The 27304-nt window shown below is 46.4% G+C and overlaps 1 protein-coding gene across 2 annotated transcripts in view; it reads right to left on the reverse strand.

The window, feature by feature from the left end:
* The window catches only part of PARN (poly(A)-specific ribonuclease), a 164368-nt gene that overhangs the window by 29764 nt on the left and 107300 nt on the right, over nt 1–27304 (reverse strand). For both annotated transcript variants that reach the window (XM_049638278.1, XM_049638279.1), the window contains exon 22: nt 11359–11548. In XM_049638278.1, coding sequence (XP_049494235.1) covers nt 11359–11548 — 190 coding nt within the window. The remainder of the gene's footprint in view (nt 1–11358; nt 11549–27304) is intronic.

Raw genomic sequence — 27304 nt, forward strand, 5'->3', positions numbered from 1 at the left:
GACGTATCTCCTCCGAGAGAAAGCAGTGGTGTCCTGATCTACTGGCCCAAGAGAAGTTGAAGGGGAGAGACGAGCTAAATCAGTTCCTTTCTCCCTAATGCTGGCCAGTGGATGGGACAAGGGATATTTCTTAAGAGTTGCTCCTACGTCCTGTTTTAAAATCTCTCAGGTTTTATGTCTTTTTAAGTTTATTTATTTTGAGTGGGGGAGGGGCAGAGAGGGAGAGAAAATCCCAAGCAGGCTCTGTACTTTCAGCAGACAGCCCAACACAGGGCTCAAACTCACGAATGGTGAGATCATGACCTGAGCCGAAACTGAGTTGGACCCTTAACTGAATGAGCCACCCAGTCGCCCCTCCTAGGTTTTATGTCTTAGGGACATTCTGTGGTAAACCCAATTTGCATGGTTAATCATTCCATTTTATTAGTAAGTACGTACTTTAAAACTCTGTATTTTATATTAACCAGACTCTAGTTTTATGCTCCGTGTTTAATTCCAATATCTTAAAATACCCCCTTGAGATTAGACTGATCCTTTCTTCCAACTGCTCAGATGTGGAAAGGAAGAAGTGGGAAGGCTGAGTGGAGGGCCGTGGTCATTTTTCCTCAGTTATTACAAAAAAATCATTCAGAACAGATGTTAAAGGTCTCCACCAGCTTTGCAGTCTGAAAGTAGCACAGCCCGCAGAAGACAATTAGGCCTGGCCAAAATCAGCAGAGAGGAGGGGAAGGCAGCAGAAAGAGCTCCGTCTATGGCAGCACCAGCTCCAGGATCTGGAACAAGGCATGTCCCCTCTCTGAGTTTTCTTAGGAGGCAAGCAGGACACATACTAATAATGCCACCTGAGTCTCCCCCAGGTTCTTCCTCAGCCCTGGGTGAGGACAGAGAAATCACTGCTCTTCTCGTAGGCACCTCAGGATCTCAACCATGGTTCCTCCTGCCCTTCCCTCCAGTGGCTGTCCCAGGCTGAACACACCATGCGTGTCTGTCCTTTCTCACCGCCAAGTCATGTTCCTCCAGCCTCGCTGTAGTTCCTCTACTTAAAATCAACCCGTCAACCCATCAAAGCCCAAGACTGGATTCTACTAAGTGTTGAACATACCAGGGGATGACACTTCAGGATTTTTGATATTTATTGGCTTGTACAGGGTCATTCCTATTTCTTTTAAAATTTTTTAAAAACTGGGGCATGTGGGTGGTTCAGTCCGTTAAGCGTCTGACTCTTCTTTCTTGAGAGAGAAAGACAGAGTGTGTACTTGTGCGCATGTGCGCAAGTTGGGCAGGGGCAGAGACATACACATATACACACACACACACACACACACACACACACACACAGAATCCAAAGCAGGCTCCAGGCTCCAAGCTGTCAGCACAGAGCCTGACGAGGGGTTCAAACCCATGAACCGTGAGATTATGATCTGAGCTGAAGTTGGAGGTTTAACCAACTGAGCCACCCGGGCGACCCAAGCGACTGGCTCTTGATTTTAGCTCAGGTCATGATTTCACAGTTCGTGAGTTTGAGCCACACATAGTATGGAGCTGCTGGGATTCTCTCTCTCCCTCTCCCCTGCCTATGATCGCATGCTCTCTCTCATGCTCTCTCTCTCTCTCTCTCTCTCAAAATAAAAAAAAAAAAAAAAATTAAGAAAAATTATTTTTTTTTTAATTTTTTTTTTTTTAACGTTTATGTATTTTTGGGACAGAGAAAGACAGAGCATGAACTGGGGAGGGGCAGAGGGAGAGAGGGAGACACAGAATCGGAAGCAGGCTCCAGGCTCTGAGCCATCAGCCCAGAGCCTGACACAGGGCTCGAACTCACGGACCATGAGATCGTGACCTGAGCTGAAGTCGGACGCTTAACCGAATGAGCCACCCAGGCGCCTCAAGAAAAATTACTTTTAAGCTAACAATTTTACACTGATGATGCGTAGGACTAGACATCTAAATCCACTCCCCAAAGAAGTAAGGTTGAAATTCGGAGGTTTTGGACTTAGGGTTTAACACAGGTTTTTTTGTTTTGTTTTATTTTCTTAAGAAAACATAATTTATTAAAATGAGACCATATCTCTCTCAAACATGTAGGCTCACAGGTGTAGATGTGCTATGTTCCTAAGAGGCAACGTAATGCACTGTAAGTAAGAATTGTGTGTCACTTCAGCTAAATTATTCAGCTTCTCTGAGGCTCAACTTTCTCACACATAAATTAAAAATATCACCAAGGGTTTCACTGAGTTGTTAAACAGATTTTTTTAAAAGATGTAAAGCATCTAGCACAGTGCCTGGAATGAAGAATCTGCTTAAAAAACAAATATATATGAACATTTTCTTGCTTTTCACTTAGGTCCAAAGATATTCCAAAAGCAGGCAGGGTGTCGGTGAGTTTTACACCTTCATACTGACGGGACAGAGGAAGAGATGGGAAGGTGAGAAAAGGGAAATGAAGAATGATGTCTCTCAAAAGGAGCACAGGTCATGGATTCATTTTTCACTAACCATCTGACACACAATCTTCGTGAATTTCACCATGAGGTTGATCCCGTGAACTAGGAACACACACCAGACTTAGCTGTGTGGGATGTTCTGTTATGGAGGCTCAAGAACACTAAAGCCATCTGCAGTGCAAAGAATCTCATTTCACCTAAAGCAGAGTAACACGGACCTCCAAGACACATGGCTAAATAAAGAACGGAAGGTAGAGAAAAGTCCATACGGTCCATTCCCGTCTACCTAGCAGAAGGTGAGGGTTTATATATGAAGTTGCTTAATACATTTGTAAAATAGAAGAATATAGTAAAAACTAACAAAACTGGTCGCCACGAGGGAGGGAGAAAACCAGCCGGGGAAGGCAGGGAGAAGAGCTGAGGAGATCTGACTCTGGAACCACATAAATGTTCTGCATGCTTATAAGGCAAAACTGATTTGAAAAAAGGCATCCCTAAAGTTAGAAATGAAACAAGCATAAATGTTTATTGAGTTGGCAGATTAACCACACAAAGGAATTATCTCAAGTGACTTTAAAATAAGGTGGTTTGTTCATTTCTAGTCAGATACACTCTAGGGGGAAAAAATAACTGCAAAAAAATTATTTTCAGTAATTATATTACTTGTAATGGTACTGTTATAGTTATTCTGAAATTATTATATATAGTAGTATAAAGCAAATTAAAAAAACTACTTTAATAGCACTGAGAACCATAACTGTCAACATAAAAAAAAAAAACCAAGAAACTCCTGAAACCATTATTACATTCTATGTTAACTAACTTGGATTTAAATAAAATTTAAAAAAGAAAAAAGAAACAAAATCTTAAAAAGTTAAAGAAGTCCTGGAGTCTAACTGGAATTGGAAATAACAGTATAAAATAATTTTAAAAAGAAAAAGGAAAGAAAGAAGGAAGACTTCCTTATTAGCCCTTTTAATTCAAAATGGCTATAAACAACAATGAATCCAATATCAATGAACACCCTGAGAACCCAGATTACGGTTCTAAATACCATTTTCCATCAAAAGGAACAGGCCCCTTGGAGAAATGGCTGATTCTAAACATAAGGTAGGAAATACACAGAAGAGCCTGGGATAAAAAATACTAGCAGTGAAAGAGGCTATTAAAGGCTACTGGGATTGTACCAGAAGACTCAAGAGACGACTCAAAATTGTTTCCAGTGCTCAGAAACAAGATAATTAGAGCATCGAAAAGAACAGCAACAGTGGGGCACCTGGGTGGCTCAGTCGGTTAAGCCTCTGACTTTTGATTTCAGCTCAGGTCATATCACAGTTCCTGAGTTCGAGCCCCGCATCAGGCTCGTGCTGACAGCGAGAAGCCTGCTTGGGATTCTCTGTCTTCCTCTCTTTCTGCCTCTCCCTGCTTACATGCTCACTCTCTCTTTCTCTCTCTCAAAATTAAATAAACATTAAAAAAAAAAAAAAACAGCGACTGTAATGCACTAAAATACATAAAACATATGTATTTTAGAAACCTCATGATTCAAACAAACAAAACAAAAACTCATTGCCCACTGTTAGAAGGTGATAGGAAACCAAATAATTATCCTGAAAACTGGTTTTTACAAGGTGTTTTTTTGGGGGGGGGGGAGATTAAACAATTTATTCTGCTTTTCCTATATGAACTATATGTCCAGGTAACCAAAGAGATGATGAGAAGAAATTTTTTATTTTATTTTGAGAGAGAGAGAGAGAGAGAGAGAGTGAGCGAGCAGGGGAGGGGCAGAGGGAGAGAGAATCTTAAGCAGGCTCCATGAGCAGCACGGAGCCCGATGCAGGGGCTCGATCCCACAACCCTGAGATCATGACCTGAGCCGAAATCAAGAGTCAGATGCTTAATGGACTAAGCCACCTAGGCACCCCAGAAATTTTTTACTTTAGTAAGAGCATTTGGGATAAGAAATGAAGTAAACTAGAATATTACCATTTGCATCCTTAATGAAATAATGAATGTAGCTTTTGATCATTAATGGTCAGTAAAACCATCAGGTAAAAAGCTGATAGGGAACTTTACACTGGATGGACCAGGGTGGTAACATCTGAAGCCACCTGATCAATCTTATCACAAAAAGACAGACAAGTAGACAGTTGGTGCCACCCAATGTGATGTTATAGGAAATATACATCACCACCTGTGAAATATTCTTGCCATGAGTTCAGTCCTGACTCTGATCAAGTTTGTAAATCTCACTACCAGTTCATTTCAAATACAGTAGTCAGGGGATGTGTTAAACTTAAAAGAATATACCAGAATGTGGGAAATTCTACAGAGCTAACAACCTACCTTCTTAAGCACACTGGGGGTTGGGGGAGAATCCACAGAGGGGATTCTAAATTAAGAGAAGATGAGACATATCATCCAAATGTAATACACAAATTATTTGGAAACTAGAGCTCAAACAAAACAATTATTAAAAAAAAATCTGTAGGGCACTTGGGTGGCTCAGTTGGTTAAGTGTCTGACTTCGGCTCAGGTCATGATCTCACAAATCATGAGTTTGAGCCCCACTTCTGGCTCTGTGCTGACAGCTCAGAGCCTAGAGCCTGCTTCGATGTCTGTGTCTCCCTCTCTCTAAGCCCCTTCCCTGCTCATGCTCAGTATCTCTCTGTCTCTCAAAAATAAATATCAAACTTTTTTTTTAATTTAAAAATTAAAAAATTAAAAGTTAAAAAAATAAAAATAAAATAAAATAATCAGTGAGCAGGAAATTTGAACACCGGCTCTCTGATATTTGGGAGTCATTGTTAATTTTTTTGTTGTTACTACCAAAGTAGTTTTGTTTTTAAGTGACTGCCTATCTTTTAGATACATGCTTACATAGACCTATGGCTGAAACAATAGTCTGTGATTTGTTTCCAAATGACCAGAAGGGAGAAGGAGAGAAAGAGTATTAATTAAAATAGGACCGTCCACACACTAACTGTTGACACTCTGTGATAGCACGCTAAGACTTTCTTATATTATTTTTACTACTTTTGTTTATGTTTGAAATTTTTCTGTAACGAAAGCTTTGGGATTCTTCTAAGCAGAAATCCAAAAGGGCCTCTCTTGTGCTTCCCAGGATATTGCTTTTAAATGAAAAGATACAAGCTCTTAAGATGTTTTCTTTGCTGGTGTGGGGACTACAGTCAAGACAATTGTCCCCTATGTGGCACGTACCTAGAGGCAATCATTTGAGTCCTTTCTTCCCTTGAGGACAGGCCTGGATCTACCAGATCTGGGAAGATGTAGGGGGGGCGGGGAGGGACATGGTGGAAAGAACAGGGCTCTGTAGATAATCCTGGTATCAAACCCACATCTTTGCCAAGAGCTGTTTAATTTCCCTGAGCCTCTGGGAGAGGGGGACAGACCTCACCTCCCTCATGATGCTTCTTGTGAGCATCACAAGAGCGAAAACATGACCTAGCCCAGAGCCCACACTGAGGAAACGGATACTCCAGTACTTATTCATCCATTAATTCACAAAACGTCTACGAATGTAACTCTGGGTCAGACTCTAGGGTAGGTGCGAGAGATATAAAGACACAGAAAACGTGGCACCTGCCTTGAAGGAAAACAGGAAAGCAGATTATTGATTACAGTCGGAAGAGCAATGTATTTATAGTTCTGAGAGGATAAAATTTTATGATCTAGAATTCTCTATCCAGCAACATTATCAATTATGAAGGTGAAACAGACACATTTTCATAGGGTTTACTAACCATACACCATATACGCCAAAAAAAAAAAAAAAAATCAAAATCACTCAAGCAAAAGGAAATTGCTTCTCTCAAAAAGATCTACACAAAAAAGCCTGGGATATTTAGAAGATTCTTGGTTGGGCAGCAAAGTTTTATGACACAGCAATACACTTTCTTCCCCGTGGGCCCTGCTGCAACATTTTTCCTTCAGAGAATTGCATTTACATAATCATAATATAAACAGGACGTATGCCTGTTGCCATCTCTTAAAATCCACTTCTCAAAAGAGCACAAAAGTAGAGACACAAAAAAGCAGTGAACAGTATAAATAATATAACGAACCCTGGGGACAAGAGAAGCAGAGAGATGGAAGGTAATATGCACGTGCTAAATTTGTCTTTTATAGAACTGACCAAGGTATATTGGTCAAAGTTGGTAAGAGAGGTGGAGCGGAAACCACCGAAAGAAAAGGGAAAAGGGGCACCTGGATGGCTCCATCAGTGAAGCGTCCAACTCTTGATCTCAGCTCAGGTCACGATCTTGCAGTTCGTGAATGGGAGCCCTGCGTCAGGCTCAGTGGTGACAGTACAAAGCCTGCTTGGGATTCTCTTTGTCTCCCTCTCTATGCCCCTCCCCCACGCTGGCTCTCTCTTTCTCTCTCTCAAAATAAAGAAATAAACTAAAGGGGAGCCTGGGTGGCTCAGTCGGTTAGGCGGCCGACTTTGGCTCAGGTCATGATCTCGCGGTCCGTGAGGGCTGTGACTTCGAGCCCTGCGTTGGGCTCTGTGCTGACAGCTCAGAGCCTGGAGCCTGTTTCGGATTCTGTGTCTCCCTCTCTCTGACCCTCCCCTGTTCATGCTCTGTCTCTCTCTCAAAAATAAATAAATGTTATAAAAAAAATTTAAAAAAAAAGAAATAAACTAAAAAAAGAGAAAGAAAATGAAGAGTAGCAGGCACTGGGAAGAAGAGGCGGGGAGCGAGGAGCAAAGATTCTCCCTTCTTGCATTTTACATACTCCTGTCCTAGGCAAATCTTTAAAGATTATGTGCGTTTATCATTTCAATGGTTTAAAAAGTGTCACGGGAAACATCTTCTCTGCTCAAACGTACCCAACCCACAGGCTCGACACTGAATCTGCCGACACCCGCCCTTCCCAAATACAGGAAGGGTTGCGAGGTGGCTACCTGAGAAAACTTCAGGAGCCCTTTCAGGAAGTGTAAGGTCTATCCAAGGGAACATGCAAACTGGGGAAACGTCATTTGGACGTCACGTCTGTTCCTAAAGTACAGAACCCAGAAGCAGACAAGAAGGAAAACAACGGCATCTCCTCCAGGAGAAGCAGCAGCAGTTAAAGCTGAACGGAAGGAACTAGTGGTTGCCAGAGGGGTGTGGGGGCGGGGGGGGGGAGGGAATGGGCGAAATAGGGGAAAGGGATTAAGGGGTGCGATCTTCTAGTTACAAACCAGTCACGGGGGTGTAAGGCACAGTGAAGGGAATACAGATAACAGCACTGTAATAACACTGTATGGTGACTACACTTATCATGATGAGCACTGAGTCATGTATACAGTCATGTACTGAATCACTGTATTGTACACTGGAGACTAATATAATATCATATGGCAACTACACTTTCATTTTTTTTTAATGTTTATTTTTTTGAGAGAGAGACGGAGCATGAGTAGGGGAGGAACAGAGAGAGAGAGAGAGAGAGGGAGGGAGACACAGAATCCGAAGCAGGCTCCAAGCTCCGAGCTGCCAGCACAGAGCTTGGCGTGGGGTTTGAACCCACGAACCACGAGATCATGACCTGAGCCGAAGTTGGATGCTTAACCTACTAAGCCACGCAGGTGCCCCTACTTCCATTTTTTTTTTTTTTTATTTAAAAAAAGAAGAAGAAGAAGAAGAAGAAGAAGAAGAAGAAGAAGAAGAAGCAGCAGCTGAACGAAGATCTCTGCCGTGGACCAATGGAGCCAGGGCAAGAAAAAAGAAGCAAGAGATGGTCAACAAGGAGCTTGCAAATGCACTCCCCAGTCTCTGAGAGTGAGCTGCCACCAGGGTAAAATGGGTGGCGCTCGGCTACAGAGACATTCTGAGACAGTGGGAGGGGTGCGGGGGGCCTGAAGGCGAGAGGCCACCCCTCTAAGTCACAGAAGCGGGAAAGCAATGAACGTGTAAGCAAAGGACCAAGACACAGAAGACAAAAAGGGCTGAGTCCCAGTCGGATGCACCACGGGCTAGTGGTTTCTGATCATCCTGAATCACAGGGAGAAGAGCTTCTGAGAAACTCTAGAGTAGGTACAGGCAGCAGGGAGGAGGTTAAAAGGCAGTGCCCACTGAAATGGTCAAGGATCTTTTCTGTAGGTCTGCTTGTGACACTGGTTCACCCAATCTGGTCTTTATTATATGCTCCTTATCTAAAACTTCTCCAACCAGGGGCATTTTCAGCACTCTCATTCACAGGTTGAGAAGAAACTACTTGGTCCCTGAGGAGAAAGTCAAAGGGTCTCTAAAGCGTGCATCCATTTCTTCCTCGCATTGTACATAGTAAATACATCTGGAATTTAAGAGCCAAACGGACTTTAACAAAATGCCTCTTTTAAGATGAGAAGACAGAGGCAGATACTGGGCTCTGGATGGGTATTTACTGAAGGGAAGAGCAAACGATGTCATTTCCAAGGTACCGGCAGAGCCTGAACTAGAACCCGTCTGCTAGCTGCCTGGGGTGTCAGCCGCCTCGCCCCTCCATGGCCTCGCCCCTCCATGGCTTCTGCTGTCTCCAGGGCATTTTTCAGTAGGAACAGAGAAAACACCTGTCCCACATTTATAAGTAAATGTGCAAGCAGTCTGACAAAGCAATGGGTCCTGGAATACAGTCAGGTTAATCAGAATTCTTGGTCTCTAAAGGGCAGCCCCTCCTTTTCCCTACTGTAATAAGCTCATTTGGTCACTTGGAGAAAGCCCTAACTTTTGACGACAATCATGTGGAATCTGAAAACCGTAACTCTGATGTATGCTTTAGCGTTTCTTACATAAGCAGGAATTCCCAGGAGCTACTACATTGTCAAGGAAGGCCGCAGTGGAGTCTCACAGACAGAAAAGACTAGAAAGAAGAGACGAGCCAAAGGGTTTTTCCCAACAGGTGAAAAATGCCAAATTGCAAATAATCTGTAGATAAGACCGACCCAAATCTCAAAAGGGCAAGGTGGCTTTGAGGACAAAGTGGCTTTGAGGACAAAGTGGCTTTGGAAAACCTTTTTCTCTAATTACAGAACATTCGTGATAAAGTGAGAATGGTAACAGCACCTGCCTTTCAGGAATCTTTCGAGCATCAGTGTTTATTTATGGGGACTAAATACCTATTAGGGAGATTTTAAGTGTCTAAGTATCTACTGTAAAGAAGGATTCTTCAAACACCGTGCTAACCTGTATTTATTTATTCAGATTTCATGCCGCCCAACCAAATCTCTCCCTCAAGCAAATTTATGTCCGGTCCAGTTTCCCAGAATCTCAGCCCTAGTTTTGTCCAGTTATCAACCTAAACTTCTTGAATATTCTGGACACTGAATCTCTCACCGGAAAGAAAAGAAGCATGTGCCTTACCAATGCAAGCAGCCGGAGAAACTAATGTCCATTTCTATCAGCACTGCTAATAGCCCCCGGGAGAAGCTTGGCGGTGGAGACAGCGCTCCCAGGGTCTCAGAGTCCACTCGCTAAGGCTGAGAGAAGTGAGGCACGCAGCTGCGGGGGTCCTTCCTCTTGACCATAAGGGCCCCCACAATCTTAACTGTACCTCTAACTAGGAAGGTCTGAATTTTTCTGAGTATACGTATGCCATTTTTGTCATGTTTTAGACCCTTGTTTTCTTTAAAAGTATTAACTGTTTAAAAAAAAAAAAAAAAAAAAAAGGAAGGGGGCACCTGGGTGGCTTAGTCGGTTAAGCATTCGACTCTCGGTTTTGGCTCAGGTCATGATCTCACGGTTCATGGGACCGGGCCCCGGGTCACACTCTGTGCTGACAGCATAGAGCCATTTTGGGATGTTCCCTCTCTCCCTCTCTCTGTCCCACCCTTGCTTGTGCTCTGTCTCTCTCAAAAAGAAATAAACTGAAAAAAAAAAAAAAATCTTTTCCTTAAAAAAAAAAAACCAACTCTGAAATAAACATCTTAGACCTGTGCATTTTATTATATGTTAATTATATGTCAATTTTTAAAATCTCTAAACAACCACTTAAAATGCATGAAGGATCAGGGGGCCTGGGTAGCTCAGTTGGTTGAGCATCTGGCTCTCAATTTCAGGTCGGGTCATGATCCCAAGGTTGTGGGATGGAGCCCAGCTTTGGGCTCCGCACTGGGCATGGAGGCTGCTTAAGATTCTCTCCCTCTCTCCCTCTGCCCCTTAGCCCCACTTGCATGCTTTCTCTCTCTCTCTCTCTCTCTCCCTCTCTGCCCTTCCCCCTTGCTCGCACACACTCTTAAAAAATAAAAAAGAAAGAAACAAAAAGAAAAAAGACATGGAGGGCAATCCAAAATATTAACAGTGATTGTTTCTGGGTGGTGGGATTATGGCTCATACTTTCTTCTTTAAGTTCACACTTTTCTAATCTTCATCGTTTTCTGTAATGAACTTTCCCTCCTGGTTTTCTACACCTGTATTTTGTCCTTCTACTAAGAGACAGCATGTGACCAGCCTATATCTTCTGAAGGAAGGGTTATGGGTCATGAGGGGTAGTAAGTCAAGTTCTCTTTCTACAGCAGGGATGTGGTTCAGTGTCTCCATGGGATCTGCAAGGAGGCCGGACACTCAGGCAGGGGCACGATGGTGGACCGGGGGGAGGAAGGGGGCATAGACTGGACACGGAAGGGTTCAGCTCTGATCCTGGTTCTCTCACTGGACTGGCGGGCAGGTCAGAGAGCCCCAGCTGCCGCACCCTCAATTGGGAAGAACATGTATCCGGTCTGCCTCAGTGGGGCCGTGTGAGTGTTAAGCACAGGAGCTGGGTCTACACGGCACAGAAGGAATGAAGGTAGCAATAACTTCTGGTATGACGTGGAGAGTTAGAAAACACTCTTTCTCACAAGTCAGAATTATGACTTCTAGTCCTGTGAGAACAAGAAAAGCCGTTGCTAGAACAACTCTGCCCGTTTAAATCAAGCACCGAGAACTCTTACCTATTGGCGTGGTGATAGTGATTCTGCAGAGCATAGGATATGCACTGAGTGTTTAACCGCTTTCTCTCAACCTCCTTCCAACTATCTTCTGTCCACTTTCTCTTGATCTGCTTCTCCTCGTGTTTTTTTCCCACATAGTCAGCATAGGTCTGGATCCGATAGCTTTCCGCGTATTTGCTGGTATTGACGGCTACGAGGAAAATTAAAAAAAATCCATGTAAAAATGTCTGGCCTTGCCCTGGAGATGCCACTTTCAAAAGGTGGCCAGAGGTAGTAAAAGAAACCAGGGATTCAGGTCTGAGTTCTGACCCCAGCTGTGCCATTTAGAAGCCAGGTGGACTCGGGAAAGTCCCACAGGCTCTTCAAATCTGTGTTCTCATTGGGAGAAAAGAGAGCCGTCGTACCCCAATCTTTGTGATGCTGTGCAAGTGCTCTGTAAACTATAAAGAACCATTATGAGATAAGTAAAGCACATTTGCAGGTAACATTACTGGCTTGAAAATTACTCATTTTCAGAGTAAGAAAATCGGAGAAAAAAAAAAAAACCCACTAAGGGAAAACTGTAAACTCCTCCTTGTTAGAAAATGAAAATGAAAATGAAAGCAATATTGACAGCAGAGCCGAGGCCACCGTGTCCGATATGGAAGGTCTACCCCATGTCTGTGCCCAGTGCCTTCCATACGAGATGTCTAACCTCACAACACATTCGCAAGCGAGGCACAGACGTTGGGTGGCTGCCACAGGCCACACGGCGGGCTGGTGGCAGCGCTGGGAAGCAACACCAGGCTGCCTGGACCCGAAGGCCAGGGCCCTTCTTGTCACTCTGCACGTCGCTTTCAACTGTGCAAATTCAAGATATCCCCACAAGCACGCCTCTCCTCCTTCCACACCGAAAGACTGCTAATTCTCTGCAATGTGGCTCTGGCTGGCGGGAGAGCTTGGAAGCTGGAGCTCATTCCCTCCTTAGTGCTGACATTTCACTAAGGCCAGGTCAGTTTTCTTACAGTCTTCGCTGCCTGCTCTTCAGAGGCTGGTGGACAGAACGCTCTGGGAGCGTGGGACTGACGACCCGGGGAAGACCTGTTGGTGGCCGGGCGGCCATTTTGCTGGTTCTGGCTTCTGCAGCTTGCGCATAGACTCTCCGAGCCCACGGTCACCACCAACAGTGACTGCCCACAGTGGCGGCGAGACGGCGAGAGCCTGGCCATGCCGGCAGGGGCCGTTAAGGGCAGACCTTCTGCCTGGACAGCTGCAAAAGCACCATGATGTCTACAAGAGGGTCCGTGTCCCCACTCCTGGCAACGTCCTGGGTGCGCAGTTCTCACTAAATACCACACAAACAAATGCACGGCAGTGACAAGCACGCACGGCCCGTGAGCACATCAGAACCAGACAGGGGACTCCAGGACATCGGGGACCTTAAATCAGAGGGAAAGACAACTGTATGAGAGGCAGAGGCTCCACATATCTGACACCTAACGCTTCTCACCTTCGCTCTAAGTGGGCCAGATTTGCCTAAAACTTCTAAGCACAGCAGTGGTTTACAGAATGTCATGCCCTAAATGTTTAGCCACCTGGGGAGCAAAACATAACAACAAAACAAGAAAGAAAAAAAAAAACCAACTCCGCTCTTGAAGAAAAACACGTATTTTTACTAAGAAGTTTGCTGTAACTTTTCAAATAATCACTCTAGAGTTAAAGAGGAAAAAAGGTGGGAGGGGGGACCCTCAGAGTATTACAGAACTTCCCTATTACAGCGAGTCTCCCAGAGAAGGAGAGTGAGTTGCTGAGATGTGTGCTCAAGGCGGCGTGCCCTGACTCACTCGCAAGAAGATAAACAGAAGAAGCATCCAGTTCTGGAGACGCACTACCGGCCAAAGTCACTCCGAGCACAGAACCACAGAAAACGGGATCCTTTCTTGAAAATCTTACTCCTTGGGACAGCTACTTCTGCTGCTTTCAGCGGACCGCATTTCTGACTTTCTCCGCTCACTTAACCACCCAACCATTTATACATCCAATACACATCAACCACCCATGCTTCCCACCTGGCCACTGCTCGCTGTCCCGGGGACCATGTCAGATGTTCGGGAGAACAAGACACAATTTACACTCTCTGAAGCTTATCCTGTCACACGCAAACATCACGTGGAGGGGATTTCACTGGAAGCGTAAGACCACCTTACTGACACGGGTTAAACTTTCAGTGTGATCTATGATGAGAACCCAAAGATTCTACCATCACTGTTCGGTCCTGATAGTCAGCCAATGAGCAGCTCCCGAATTACCTTGTCTTAAGTTCCATTCCTTCTTCCAGCAGGTTTATTTTGCGAGCATGCCCCAAAGGGATGACATCTGCAATGATTCCTCTCTCGAGTTTCATTTGGACTCCCAAGTAAAAGAGTAGGCTTGAGTCAATATTCCCCATGAAAGCAAAGGTGATGATAGGGTCATAAAGGAGCCAAGATGATCTATTTAACAGTATCTGGTCGTTTCCAATAATCCAGCGCGCAGCCCCACGGACAAATGTTACAAACAAGCCCCTGACCACAGTGGGGAATTTACCCGAGAACATGTGGAATGGGGATCACTTAAAAGGGGAAACAAATAACAAGCCACTTTTCACCGCTGGCCTTCACATGGCAGTCATTTACCAGCATTCCTTCACGTCCCAGCAGCTCCAGAGCTCGCGGCCTTTCATCTGGAAGCCAAGCTCTGGCTCACAGCCACCCCTCCTCGAACGGATGAATCAGCAAAATGAATTGGCTGTCAGCTGTGTCCTCCAGTGGTTCCAGCTCGCCTGTCAGCAGCAGCATGTAGCGAGCCGCACGGTAATACTAACCTTTTCCAAATTTGTCAGGGAAATGATTCAAGGCCACCTTTTGGTGGTGCCACTTGGTTAGAGCCTCTGGGGAAGCGCGCATGCCGACGGCCCTCCCCGCCTCCTTGGAGGGGAGCCAGGGCAGCCCCCCTCACACACACACCCCCCCCCCCCCCCCCCGCCCACCACAGCTTCCCCGAGCCAGGGCCACTCATCTCCTGACATCCGGCACACATTACAGCATTTCATCTTCACGGGAGCCCCGCAGGGAAGGGATGCTCTAGTCACCACCCAGGGACAGAGACTGACATCAGGGAAGCCAGGCTGCTGGCCTAAGGTCTTGTAGGCAAGTGACAAAGCTGGTGTGGAACCAAAACATGACTTTTTTAGGTGATACCACCATGTGTCTGCCATATATTTGTATGTACTTATGTGGTTATTTAGATTGATGGTTGTCTTCTAAAATGCTTCCTTTACTAGGGGTTTTAAAGAATGTTTAGATTTTTCCCTAAAAATTTAAGAACTTTCTATTACTGTCACGCAAAGCCTCTCCAACTAAGTTGGTGGATACGTTAAGATTATGGATCAGATGACTTAAGATATAGATTCCTTCCTAACTTGATCTATAGACTTAATTCCACATTTTAATAAAAGATCAAAAAAATTAAAAATGAAATTAAAAACAAATATCAATAGAAAACAGAACAGGGTTAGTCAGGGACTGGGGGAGAAGGTGAAGTACAAAGGAGAGGAGGGAATTTTGGGGGGCGATGGAACAGTCTTATATCTTGATTGCGGTGGTGGTTACAGGGCTATATGCATTTGCTGAAACACAGAGCTGCGCAACAAAGAGGGTATTTTTACTCTACAAAAATTATACCCCAATTATTCTGTGGAATTGGAAAGGTTGATTCCAAAAGTTAAACAGAAGAACAAATGGGCCAACAATGGCCCAGACATTTCTGAAGAAGAATAAGGAAGGGGGACTTGCCTTGCTAGCTATAAAAGCTTCCTTTAAGCCAAAGTAATTAAGATGGTGTATAAATGGTACAGAGATCAACAAACTGACCAAGGGTACAGAAGAGCCTAGAAACAGACTGATGCATCCTTGAAACTTTGATTTTTGACAGAGACAGCATGACAGAAAATGTGGGAAAGGAAAAGTTGGAAAAATTGTTTATCCATAGGAAAAAAAAATGAAATTGGATTCTTAGTCACATCACGCTGAAAAATCAACTCCAGATGGATGAAGAAATGAAATGTCAAAAGCAAACTTTGAAAACTTGAAAAGAAAATATAAGTGCATATCTTTTCTGAGCTTGAAGTAGGAAAGAATTTATGAAGACACAAATAACGTTAAGCATTAAAATAGGTCAGTTAGTAGGACTACATTAAATAAAAACCTGTCCATCAGCAGACACTTTAGAGAGCAAAGCCAATCCACAAACCGGGAGAAGGTGTTGGTAATGCGTGGAACTGGTGAAGGTTTAGCACCAGAATACATAAAAACACCTACAAATCAGAAAGAAAACACCCAACACAAAAATGGGCAAAAGACATGAAAAGCATGCACAGTCATTTCACAGAAAAGGAAGCACAGAAAGCCAATAATCATATAAAGAGATGCTCAAGCTCAGGCAAAGTCAATTATGAGCACAGTAAGATCTCACTTTGTGCCTGTTTTGTTGGCAAAAACAGAAAAGACTAAGAGCAATGATGAGGAAGATGTGGATCAATAGGATCTCCACTGGTAACACAGCTATGGAAGACAATTTAACATTCTCATTTGAAGTGGACCATGATGCACATACCCTATGACCCAACAATTCCACTCCTAAATATAAAATACTACGTATTACAAGGTAAATACAAGAATTCTCTTTTTTAAAGTACACACTGGTTATTAACAGCTGGGGGGCAGCAAGGGAAAGAGGAAGGCAGGCAGGAAGGAAGGAAGGAAGGAAGGAAGGAAGGAAGGAAGGCGCGCGCAATCCAAATGTCCATCACAGGTGAATGGACAAATTGTGGTATATTCCCACAATGCAATACTATGTATCAGTAAACACAAATGAACTACAACAACATACAATAAAATGGATGGATCTTAGGGATGTAATAGTGAATGAAAAATTCAAGTCCTAGAAATTCATTTGCAGAATGACACCCTTTTTATTGCGTTCTAAAACAAAAATCAAACAAACAAAAAATATATCCCAGGAGGTGTACGGGTGTGTGTGTGTGTGTGTGTGTGTGTGTGTGTGAGTGAGAGAGAGACAGAAACAAAGACAGAGACAGTCAGAGAGACAGAGAACAAAACAGCAAGAAAATGATCAACACAGCTTTCAGGAGAGCGGTCGCCCCCGGCAGGGAACCAGAAGGATGGGACCAGGAGGAACAACAGAAAGATGTAATTTATTAGCAGTAGTTTAGGTCCCTGGTTGAGTGGCAGTTTCACAGATGTTCCTTACATCTGAAACAAACAAATTCTTCAGGTTTTCTGTAGTTTACCCTGTCCAAGTACTAAGGGCCGTGTCTAGGACAGATGCTCCAAGTTGGAAGGTGTCTCAAAGACAAGGTGAGAGTCTCTCCAGGTTCAATGTCCTCGGTGACACGGCGGTGCCGCATCTCCAAACTTCCTCAGGAAGCCAGGCACATCAGTGCCACCTGGCCACCTGACGGCTGAGGTCGGTGAGGTGTACCATCAGCCCTGCGTGTGGCGTCTGCAACGGCCATCCGCAGAGAACATTAAGTTCTCAATGTCTCACGCTTCATTCTTACTAGTCTAATCGTTCCGGGAAGGAGAAATTTACTGGATGCTCCCTCCGCCAGGCATGGGGAATCCTGTGAGCGTTATCTTGACTACACAGGTGAAGAAAGTGAGGCTCAGACCAAGGGACTAGCCCAAGGACCTGAAGTGCTTGGGTTAGGATCCAAACCAAAGCCTACATTCTTTTCATGACACCATGTGCGTTGCAAGGGTCCCAGATGGGGTCATTCGGGGTTCATGCAGGCATCTACCTCTGTCTTTGAAGAGAATCAAGAGTCTGTCTCTCCACAACAGTTCTGTGTACCTGACAGAGAAGCCTGATAAGCCGGTACGTTCACCCACCAGCTGAAGACGCTCTGCAGACGCAGCCCGACTTGCTGGGCGTCAGCGTGTGCTTTAACCGTCATGTCTGCCTACGTCAGACACTGGAAGATGTCCTCTCCTTCCTCCTCCCACGACCGCAGCTCAGGGCCCTGCACCACGGTGCTGTCATTTTGGGTTGTCACCCCACACCAGGGTGACGCCAAATGTTGTTTTGTGTTTGCTCGTTTATCTAAATATGAACATGGTAAACACGAGTTTTCTCACGTTCCACTTGATTTTGACCAGGTTGGGTTTACAACAGCTTGACCATCTCTCCCCGTTTACCAGACAGAGCATGGCAGCTGTTCTCTTGGATTCTACTGGAACCCAAACTTTAAAGTCTTTAGAGAAAGGAGTTCAAAACAAAACACCAACACTCGACCCTAACGGTCACTCTGAACATCTTCCTGTGTTTGTGAGTGGACATCCCCTCCATTGATCAGAGAGAGCAGGCCCAGCCCGAGGCCAGGGCAGGAATGGGGGACCGAACACAGGTACGCTGCTGTCTGAACAGGTGACGGCGGTGAGCTGGCCAGCCTGGACAGCGGCGGCCTCTGGTTTACCCTCTGCTGTCCCTCCTTCCCCTCCAGAGCCAGGCCCTTCTCGAGCGTTGCTGATAAAGTGCCAGCGTGCTAGGGTGCCGTCCAGGCCGTCAGCAGCAGCCTCGCGTGGCCGGCTGCCGGCCTCGATGCCCGCTCTTTCCTCACTCTTACCCGATGGGCCCGGGTGCTCTCTGAGGGCAGGGCCTGTGCCCTAGCCATGTTTTTGGCAACTGGGTTCCACCACGGTTCTTTGACAGGAGGTGAATCTAAGACTGTGGCAGGAGAGGGGCGGGGAAGAAGCACAGCTTTTATACTTGTTGGCAGCCTGTGTCCACCCGAGAGGGAAAATGCAGAACCTCTTCAGTTAAGAAGTCCATGCTGAAGCCCGAGCTGGTGTACAAGAGCCCTGGATTGCAAGCGAGGCGCTGGCTCCGGCTCTCAAGATGGGCTTCCCGGGGCAGTGACAATCGGTGCACGTTGCCCCGCCTGAACCTCACAGCGACACTGGGAAAGCAAGGCATGAGCACTGCTGACAGCTGAGACTGGGGAAGCCTTAGTCACCGGGTGAGGACTCAAGACCCACAATTCCTGGTTCCTTGTTCTTCCTTCCATGCAGTGGGCACTTCTCCAACAGACGGTATTATCTTTTAAGGATTTTATTTTATTTTTTAAAGGAATCTCTACACTCAAAGTGGGGCTCAAACTCACGACCCGAGATCAAGAGTTGCATGCTCTGGCGACTGGGCCAAATTATTTTTTCAAAGCGCTGAGGCTAAAAGAGTGAGACCTTGAATAGCCAAAGTAACACTGAAAAAGAAAACCAAAGCAGGAGGCATCACAATCCTGGACTTCAAGCTGTATTACAAAGCTGTAATTATCACGACAGTATGGTATTGGCATAAAAACGGACACTCAGATCAATGGAACAGAATAGAGAACCCAGAAATGGACCCACAAACGTATGGCCAACTAATCTTTGACAAAGCAGGAAAGAATATCCAATGGAAAAAAGACAGTCTCTTTAGCAAATGGTGCTGGGAAAACTGGACAGAGACATGCAGAAGAATGAACCTGGACCACGTTCTTACACCATACACAAAAATAAATTCAAAATGGATCAAAGACCTAAATGTGAGACAGGAAACCATCAAAACCCTAGAGGAGAAAACAGACAATAACACCTTTGACCTCAGTGGCAGCAATTTCTTGCTTGACACGTCTCTGAAGGCAAGGGAATTAAAAGTAAAAATGAACCATTGGAACCTCATCAAGATAAAAAGCTTCTGCACTGCAAAGGAAACAATCTAAACAAAACTGAAAGGCAACTGATGGAATGGATAAAAATATTTGCAAATGACATATAAGATAAAGGGTTAGTATCCAAAATCTATAAAGAGCTCACCAAACTCAACGCCCGAAAAACAAATAATCCAGTGAAGAAATGGGCAGGAGACATGAATAGACACTTTTCCGAAGAAGACATCCAGATGGCCAACAGGCACATGAAAAGATGCTCAATGTCACTCCTCGTCAGGGAAATAGAAATCAAAACCACACTGAGATACCACCTCACACCAGTCACAGTGGCTAAAATCAACAACTCAAGAAACTACAGATGCCAGTGGTGTAGAGAAAGGGGAACCCTCTAGCACTGTTGGTGGGAATGCAAACTGGTGCGGCCGCTCTGGAAAACAGCATGGAGGTTCCGCAAAAAAACTAAAAATAGAACTACCCGACGACCCAGCAAATGTACTACTAGAAATTTACCCAAGGGATACAGGAGTGCTGATGCATAGGGGCACTTGTACCCCAATGTTTACAGCAGCACTCTCAACAACAGCCAAATTATGGAAAGAGCTAAATGCCCATCAACTGATGAATGGATAAAGAAGATGTGGTTTATATACACAATGGAATGCCACTTGGCAATGAGAAAGAATGAAATCCTGCCATTTGCAGCAACGTGGATGGAACTGGAGGGTATTATGCTAAGTGGAATAAGTCAGGCAGAGAAAGTCAGATACCATATGTTTTCACTACTCATTTGTGGAACTGGAGAAACTTACCAGAAGACCATGGGAGAGGGGAAGGGGGAAAAATAGTTACACACAGAGAGTGGGGGAGGCAAACATAAGAGACTCTTCAATACAGAGAACAAACTGAGGGTTCAGGGGAGAGGGGGAAATGGGTGATGGGCACTGAGGAGGGCACTTGTTGGGATGAGCACTGGATGTTGTATTAAGCGATGAATCCTGGGAATCTACCCCCGAAACCAAGAACACACTGTACACACTGTTTGTTAGGTGACTTCACAAAAAATTACGTTAAAAAATAATAATAATTAATTAATAAAAGGGTGGAAACGAAAGCCCTCAAGGCCTGTGGAAGAGGACGCACAGAAATAACGAGGGAAGAGGCAGAGGGGACGTGATGCTGTCATCTCCGCTTCCCCGAGGTCCCCCACGGAGCGGCTGACACACAGGAGGTGCCCGGTAAGAGAAGGCGGCCGGGGACCAGGCTACAGAAATGTGAAGGCGGAGGGAGAGCTGAGCGCTACCGAGCCCGCTCAGGGCTCCTCACCGCCAGGGCAGGCAGCGCCCCTGCGTGCTGACAAGGCTGAGAGAAGGAAGTGCGTGTGACCCTGGCTCTGCCACCTGCAGGCCATGCCCGTGACCGTGTTCCCTCCACATCACCCCCGCCATTAAAGACAGACGGGCACTCACTCTGCCCACTGCTCCCACGCCTCATGTCACCTCCCAGCTCTCTAATTAAGGCCGAAGAAGTGGCAAGGAAAACCCACTCTGCAAAGTGCGGAAAGGCTGGCATGTAGATGGGATGACATTGACTTAAAACCTTAAAACCCCTCTGACTTAATTTTTTTTTTTTTAACGTTTATTTATTTTTGAGACAGAGAGAGACAGAGCATGAACGGGAGAGGGTCAGAGAGAGGGAGACACAGAATCTGAAACAGGCTCCAGGCTCTGAGCTGTCAGCACAGAGCCCAACGTGGGGCTCGAACTCACGGACCGTGAGATCATGACCTGAGCTGAAGTCGGCTGCTTAACCGACTGAGCTACCCAGGCGCCCCCCCCCCCGCCCCCGACTTATTTAAAAGAAGGCAACGAAGTGGCAAAACCATAGGTTCTGAGGCCACAGAGGCCTGGGTTCAAATCCTGCCTGAATCTTAACGTGCTCCCTGGCTTCTTTTCTTTACCCATAAAATGGGCTTTCCTACTTACTTTATGAAGCGGCTAGAAGAGTGGACAGTGTGCATGCAAAGCTTTTAGCACAGGGCCTGGCACACAGTAGGTGCCTCGTTAGGGAGGCTACTGCTGTTAAATCACAAAACATGTAGTTCAGACAAAGAGAATGGCTCTGCGGCCCATATGGACGTTCTACAGCTGACACGGAATCAGCGAGCTGTAACTCACCACACCTTGGTGTGCCCGAGGCGAGCGTGGCCTGACATCCCTGAGTCCACACTAGCTCACGGGACACGCCGTCGTTTAGAACACGGATGCCATCTAGCAAAAGCTTTCCCGTGCAAAAGCGTGGAAACCAAACGGAAAACGGGGGGACCAGTATACCAACCGTACACGACAAGTGTAAAATCCAGAAGTCTGTAAGTATCATTTTTTAAAACCGTACTGAGGCCAGAACAAATCCAATCGTTTTCACTAACTCTACTGACAACACCACAGTCAGCTTTACATTCACCTCAATCATTCATTCACAAACACGGGCGCCGCGTGATGCGCTGGGCACCGGGGTGTGGCAGGAGAAATGGGACATTCTCCGCCCTGAAGAGGCCCACAATCTAGAGGAGAACAGGAAGGGAACAGATTGGTAGCAAACGCCAGGTAGGCAAGAATCCAGGCATGAGGATGTTCACATGAGGGGCAGGAGGGAAGGAGAGGGGAGGACCAACACCAACTGGCTAAAGGTAGACTTTGAGGGCGAGGGTGCTAGTTGGGCTCTAAGCCCCCCAGGCCTAGGCCTCCACCAAACGCCTTAGCATCCAATGAACGAGGTCACTAAGGAACACTGCTTCCATTAACCGGCCGGTGTTGCGTTTGTTCTTTTTCTTTTCGTAGTTCCTAGCTGAAAAGTCAACGAGAAATAAATAAAGCTCCCATTTACTGAGTATTTACTGTCTATAAGAACTATGTTAATGCTTTACAAACAAATGTACTTAGTTCTCACTTGGTCACTTCTTTGTGCATCCATTAGTTTATGAATACAGACACTGATGTATTAAATTCTCATTTGTTCATTCATCCATCTATCCATTCATTCAGGAACAAACGTGCTATCCTCTAAGCCTCAGCAACCGGGGCTATGAGGGTGGGTCAGAGACACAGGCCCTGTGTTCGCCGGGAGACAGACTGTGAACAGAGCGCCACACGTGTGCGGAGGGATGGAAACGGAGAGGCGCTCTGGGAGCCCCACAGGGAGCTGGTCAGGCCCAGGATGCGGGGACGGTTCCCTAAGGAAAAGACATCGGGCTCTTTCCTGAGACTGGAATGTTGGGAGGCTACTTGGGGGTGGGAACTGTGTTCCGGGCAGAAGGAACATGAAGTGACCAATCTCTGAATGAGGAAGCACAGCCTTGGCCGAGGAAGTAGAAGACCATCATGGCGGACACGGAGGAGGGGGCGGAGAGGAGCCCACGCTAAAGCTAGAGCGAGGGGCACAGTGCAACGGCCTGAGGCCACGCTGCATGCAGGGGGAGTCACCACTGGGTGTTTAGTCAGGGGGAGGGATGTGATCTGACGTGTGTTTCTACAAGACCGCTGCCCCTGAAGGGGCAAGAACAAGAGGAATGGAGACAGCCCGAAGTAAGAAAAGAAGTCATGACAGAACTCCAAGGAACGCCAACACTTCCTCATCATACACGTGGGAAAGTGCAGGCACGGGTGCCCGGGGAAGCCACAGGCCAAGGAGGAGGGGGACTAACCTAGAGAGCACGGCTCTGTGGAATCCAAGAAGGAACAGGACAGGGGACTGAGTGACCAAGGCCAGAGGAGGGGAGAGCCTGGTGGCTTTATGGCACGGAGGTCACAGGGACATTTGCAAGAGTGACTGAGTGGTGCGTGGGGTTCACCGACAGCCGAGTGAGGGGGGACACGAGGCAACACATGCAGAGCACTTGACTTTGCAGAAGGAAAGCAATCATCAGGAGCAAAGGCGAACTGGGATCTTGCGAGTCTTCTGAAAAGACAGAAGGGATTCGGCAGGTTTCCACGCTGTTGGGAAGAAGTCAACGGGTGGACACAGGGACAAGGCGCAGCACAAGGCCGCGGAGAGGACACGGAGCCCCGGGCACACGGTGGGATCTGCTTCTGAGAGAAGGGAGGTGTGGCGCAGAGCTTTAGGAATCCAGGGGTAGGAGGCAGCACCCGGAAGTTGGCTGTTTCCTGGGTGAGGGACTGGGTCTTCCTGAGAGCACCGGGGTGCAGATCGAGAGAACGGGAGAACAGCCGTGGGGCCAGCTGCTGACGAGACGAGGATCGGGCCTGAGACAGCAGCCATCTGAGCGGACTTACCGACGCGCCCCTGCACCTCCTCTTCAAAACAACCCCACGAGCTGGGCAGTAAACTCTACTTTGACAGACGCCCCTGACTTTGATGCCATGCTTCTACGACTGTTTTAACCTACCCCTCACGGCCGTCCACAAAGCAGCGGCTCTAAACCTTAGCCAAACAAACGAACAAAAGCAGGTCTCAAGTGCCGACACAGCTCCTTACAAGTGGTGTTGAGGCGTGGAGACCGGACAGGAAGAAGGGATTTCACGATGGAGTCACACAGGAGCGGACCAACTTCCAACAAAGTTTAAAAGTGAGAGTTACTTTGAGGGGGAGTGGGGGGCGGGGGAGAGAGAGAGAGAGAGAGAGAGAGAGAGAGAGAGAAAGAATGCCCCCCACCCTTTTATTTAAGACACACAACTTAAAATAGGACTTGGGAAGAATCCCATACTTACTAGTCTCGGTCAACCTGACAGCTGAAAGACCTAAGTAATTTATACTATTCTTCATCCTCCCCGGGAGAAGATCAAGATTGATGTCTCAACTACACAGGAATAATTTAAGGTAAAATCAAAGATCTCCGAGATTCTGCAGCACAGCAGATTTGAAACATCAGACCCTAAACGTCAAGACCACTGAATAAATTCTACTCCGGGGAAGACTAAATATAAATAGTACATGCCTCAGTTACACTATTTTCTAACAGTGTCTTTAAGGTCTGGCCATATACATCACAAAGGAGCACAAGTAAAAAATCATCATGGCTTACAGAACGGTTACCGTGCACAAAGTGTGATATTAGCTCCCACCCCCGGTATGTTACCCTATATTCTGTAGGATCTTAGTATATTAATCTTAACACACGCTCCGTCTGTAACCCTACCTCCACAGAAGTGCCCTATTGTGAACATGACAAGACGGAGCCCCAGACGAGTCACTTGCCTGATGTCACAGTGTTAGACAGTGGAAATGGCCAGACTTAAGTCACCGCGGGCACAACGCCCCTGCATCAGAGTCCTTGGGGCTCCGAAGGCAGCAGTGCGCAGTAAGTTTTAAGCTGTGACAGCATCGCCAGACAATACCCACCTTGACGACACGCAACCCACTCTGATGTCTTCTGCTCTGTTTCTTTCTACCTTCTTTTTTCATACTGCTGTCGACCAGCATTGATTTCCTGGCCCACAAATGGGCCCTGATCCGAAGTCTGAGACACCCCACGGCTCACTGACGCCCACCATTCAAAACGGCATTTCTGTGCGACAATGAGCTTTGTGTTCTCAAAGGTTAGTCAACAAAGGAACTTTTAGGACACAACCTATTCACCGACCAGAGCGTGCCCGTAACTGAACTGCGTGCCGGCTGGAGGCAGCGGCTGGGCCCGCAGTCCGACTTAAGTGGGTTCTCTAATCCGGACTAGCTCTCGCTAACACTTTGGACTCCGGATCCAGATATGCACCCAGTATCAACGCACACCACACACGCCAGGACAATACTTCTGGCGGCTTCTTGCGCTGTTTATGAAGCATTAAATCTGCCACAATGTCAGTGCCATTGTGATAAAGCATAAGGGTCCCATCTTCCCTCTACTTCCCAAAGCCCTGTCTGCAAAAAGCCTGACAGGGCAGCTCCATTTTCAGATTTAAAGGTTTCAGGAGCGAAAAGCTTAAAGTCTGTTTGTTTATAAGCCAACCAGATACGGGATGCTGGGCTGTAATATTTACACCTTCATTAAATGTCTCTGCTGGATGTTTTGATGTGGTTTTCATTGGATAAAGGCATTTATTTACTTACACCTCATGACTCAGCTTATTCATTAACCAAGTGAACCGGGGAGGGAAGGAGAGCCCTGGAGAGACAAGAATGACAGGCCCTTATCAGCCAGGCAGGGCTGAGCCATCTCACCTGCAAGGTGCGTCATCACCCCTGGGAGGGAGGGTGTCGGCCACCAGAAGCCTTTCCCAATAAGGAAAGGATTCCACATAAACCCTGACAGCTCTGCGTGTGGGTCCCGTTAACTGTTTCTTGTCATGCCGCCAGTCTGGCCCCACTTGGTGCTCTCATGATGGCACCACGAGGCCACCATGTGAACGCGAACGCTCTCTTGAGCTCTACCTTTCATCTCCTCTACTCTATGCCTGCGATGTGCCTACAGAACATTCTGAAATGCACCCGCCTCCTCCGCGTCTCCGGGACACCCCACGTAGGATCTGTCACCACCAGAAAGGTTCGGAAAAATGCCAAAACAACCTCACCTAACACTGCGGCCAGCCACCTCCGCGCCTTCACGGAGCCCTCCTGGCTGGCCCGGGGCCCACCCTTTGTGGGGAGGTAATCAGTTCATAACAAAAGGAATGAAATCTGCTCTTCAGATACAGGTTGCCTTGACAGGATGAAATGCATTTGTTGTAACTGGCAATGCTTGGCCTCAGAAGAGAAGTATCCAAAAAGAAATCACACACTTCTCCAAAGGGCAAACAAAGAATTACAAAGTGAAGTCTCATTTTCCACATCAAGTTTACTCTGCTTTGCTGAGATGTGCCCAAAGACTAATGTATTTCACGGGTGGGTCCCGTGTGTAGGGGACACATTAAAACGCTAAGGATGCCCAAACATGCCAAAGGGGCAGCAGGAAACTGGATGAGAACTATTTCAATTTCCAAGCCCCTCCCCACCGGCACTTAACACGTTCATTCTGCGCCTGCATCATTTTTCTCCTTTCATGTTACCAAATCACTTCTCTAGGGACTTCACAATCTGAGGGAGACTGGTCACCTCTTTATTTGCTAAGTAAGTCTGTGTCCCTAGGATGGCAGGCTCCCAGTGCCAGCAATCTGTGGTCAGCCCGACAGGCAGTGTTGGGCTCTGACGAGGGCATGTTAGGCTGTCAAAAGCTGCTGAGGCCGACTCAGTGACATTTCTCTCCAGGCAAACATATGTATACACAGGAGAGTGAGCGGGAGAAGGAAAGAGAGAGGGGAAGAGAGGGACAGAGGGACAGAGGGACAAGGAGGGGAAGTGGGCGGGGAGAGCCAGGAGAACAGCTTTTCCCATATGGTAAGTGCTTTCAGAAGGCGGCACCTCCCAGAAAATCAGAGAACGAGTGCTTCTCTGCTCCTGAACATTTGAAGAACCTACGAGCCTCTCTGCCAGCAGGAGAAAAAGGAAGGTTTGGGGGTTTTTTTTTGAAGTTTTATTTATTTATTTTGAGAGAGACAGAGACAGCGCAAGTGGGGGAGGAACAGAACGAGAGGGAGAGAGAGAGGGAGAGAGAGGATCCCAAGAGAGTTCCACACTGCACTGTCAGCACAGAGCCTAATGCGGGACTTGAACCCACGAGCCATGAGATCATGAACTGAGCTGAAACCAAGAGTCAGACACTTAAGCGACTAAGCCATCCAGGCACCCTGAGGTAGATTTAAAAACTTTTTTTTAATGTTTTCAACTATTTTTGAGAGAGAGAGAGAGACAGAATGCGAGGAGGGGAGGCACAGAGAGAGAGGGAGACACAGAACCCGAAGCAGACTCCAGGCTCTGAGTTGTTAGCACAGAGCCGGATGCAGGGCTCAAATTTGTGAACCACGAGATCAGGACCTGAGCTGAAGTCGGACGTTCAACCAACTGAGCCACCCAGGCGCTCTGATTTTTTTTTTTTAAGTTAAGCTTTCCTGCCTCGAGTTGTTAATATCTCTTAAGTTGTTCTAAATACTCATTTTGTCTTCTACATCCTAAGGGGAAAGTAATGTAGATATTTTTGTCTATTTGGACATTCAATGCCAAATCCAACTGGTTAGATAATGCAACCAAGTGTCACACTTAAAAACATTTAGGGGTGCCGGGGTGGCTGAGACAGTTGAGCGTCCTACTCTCAATTTTGGCTCAGGTCATGATCTCATGGTCCTGAGATCCACCTGTGTGCTGGGCATGGAA

Source organism: Panthera uncia, chromosome E3 (genome assembly GCF_023721935.1).
Source record: "Panthera uncia isolate 11264 chromosome E3, Puncia_PCG_1.0, whole genome shotgun sequence".
Classification (NCBI taxonomy): Eukaryota; Metazoa; Chordata; class Mammalia; order Carnivora; family Felidae; genus Panthera; species Panthera uncia.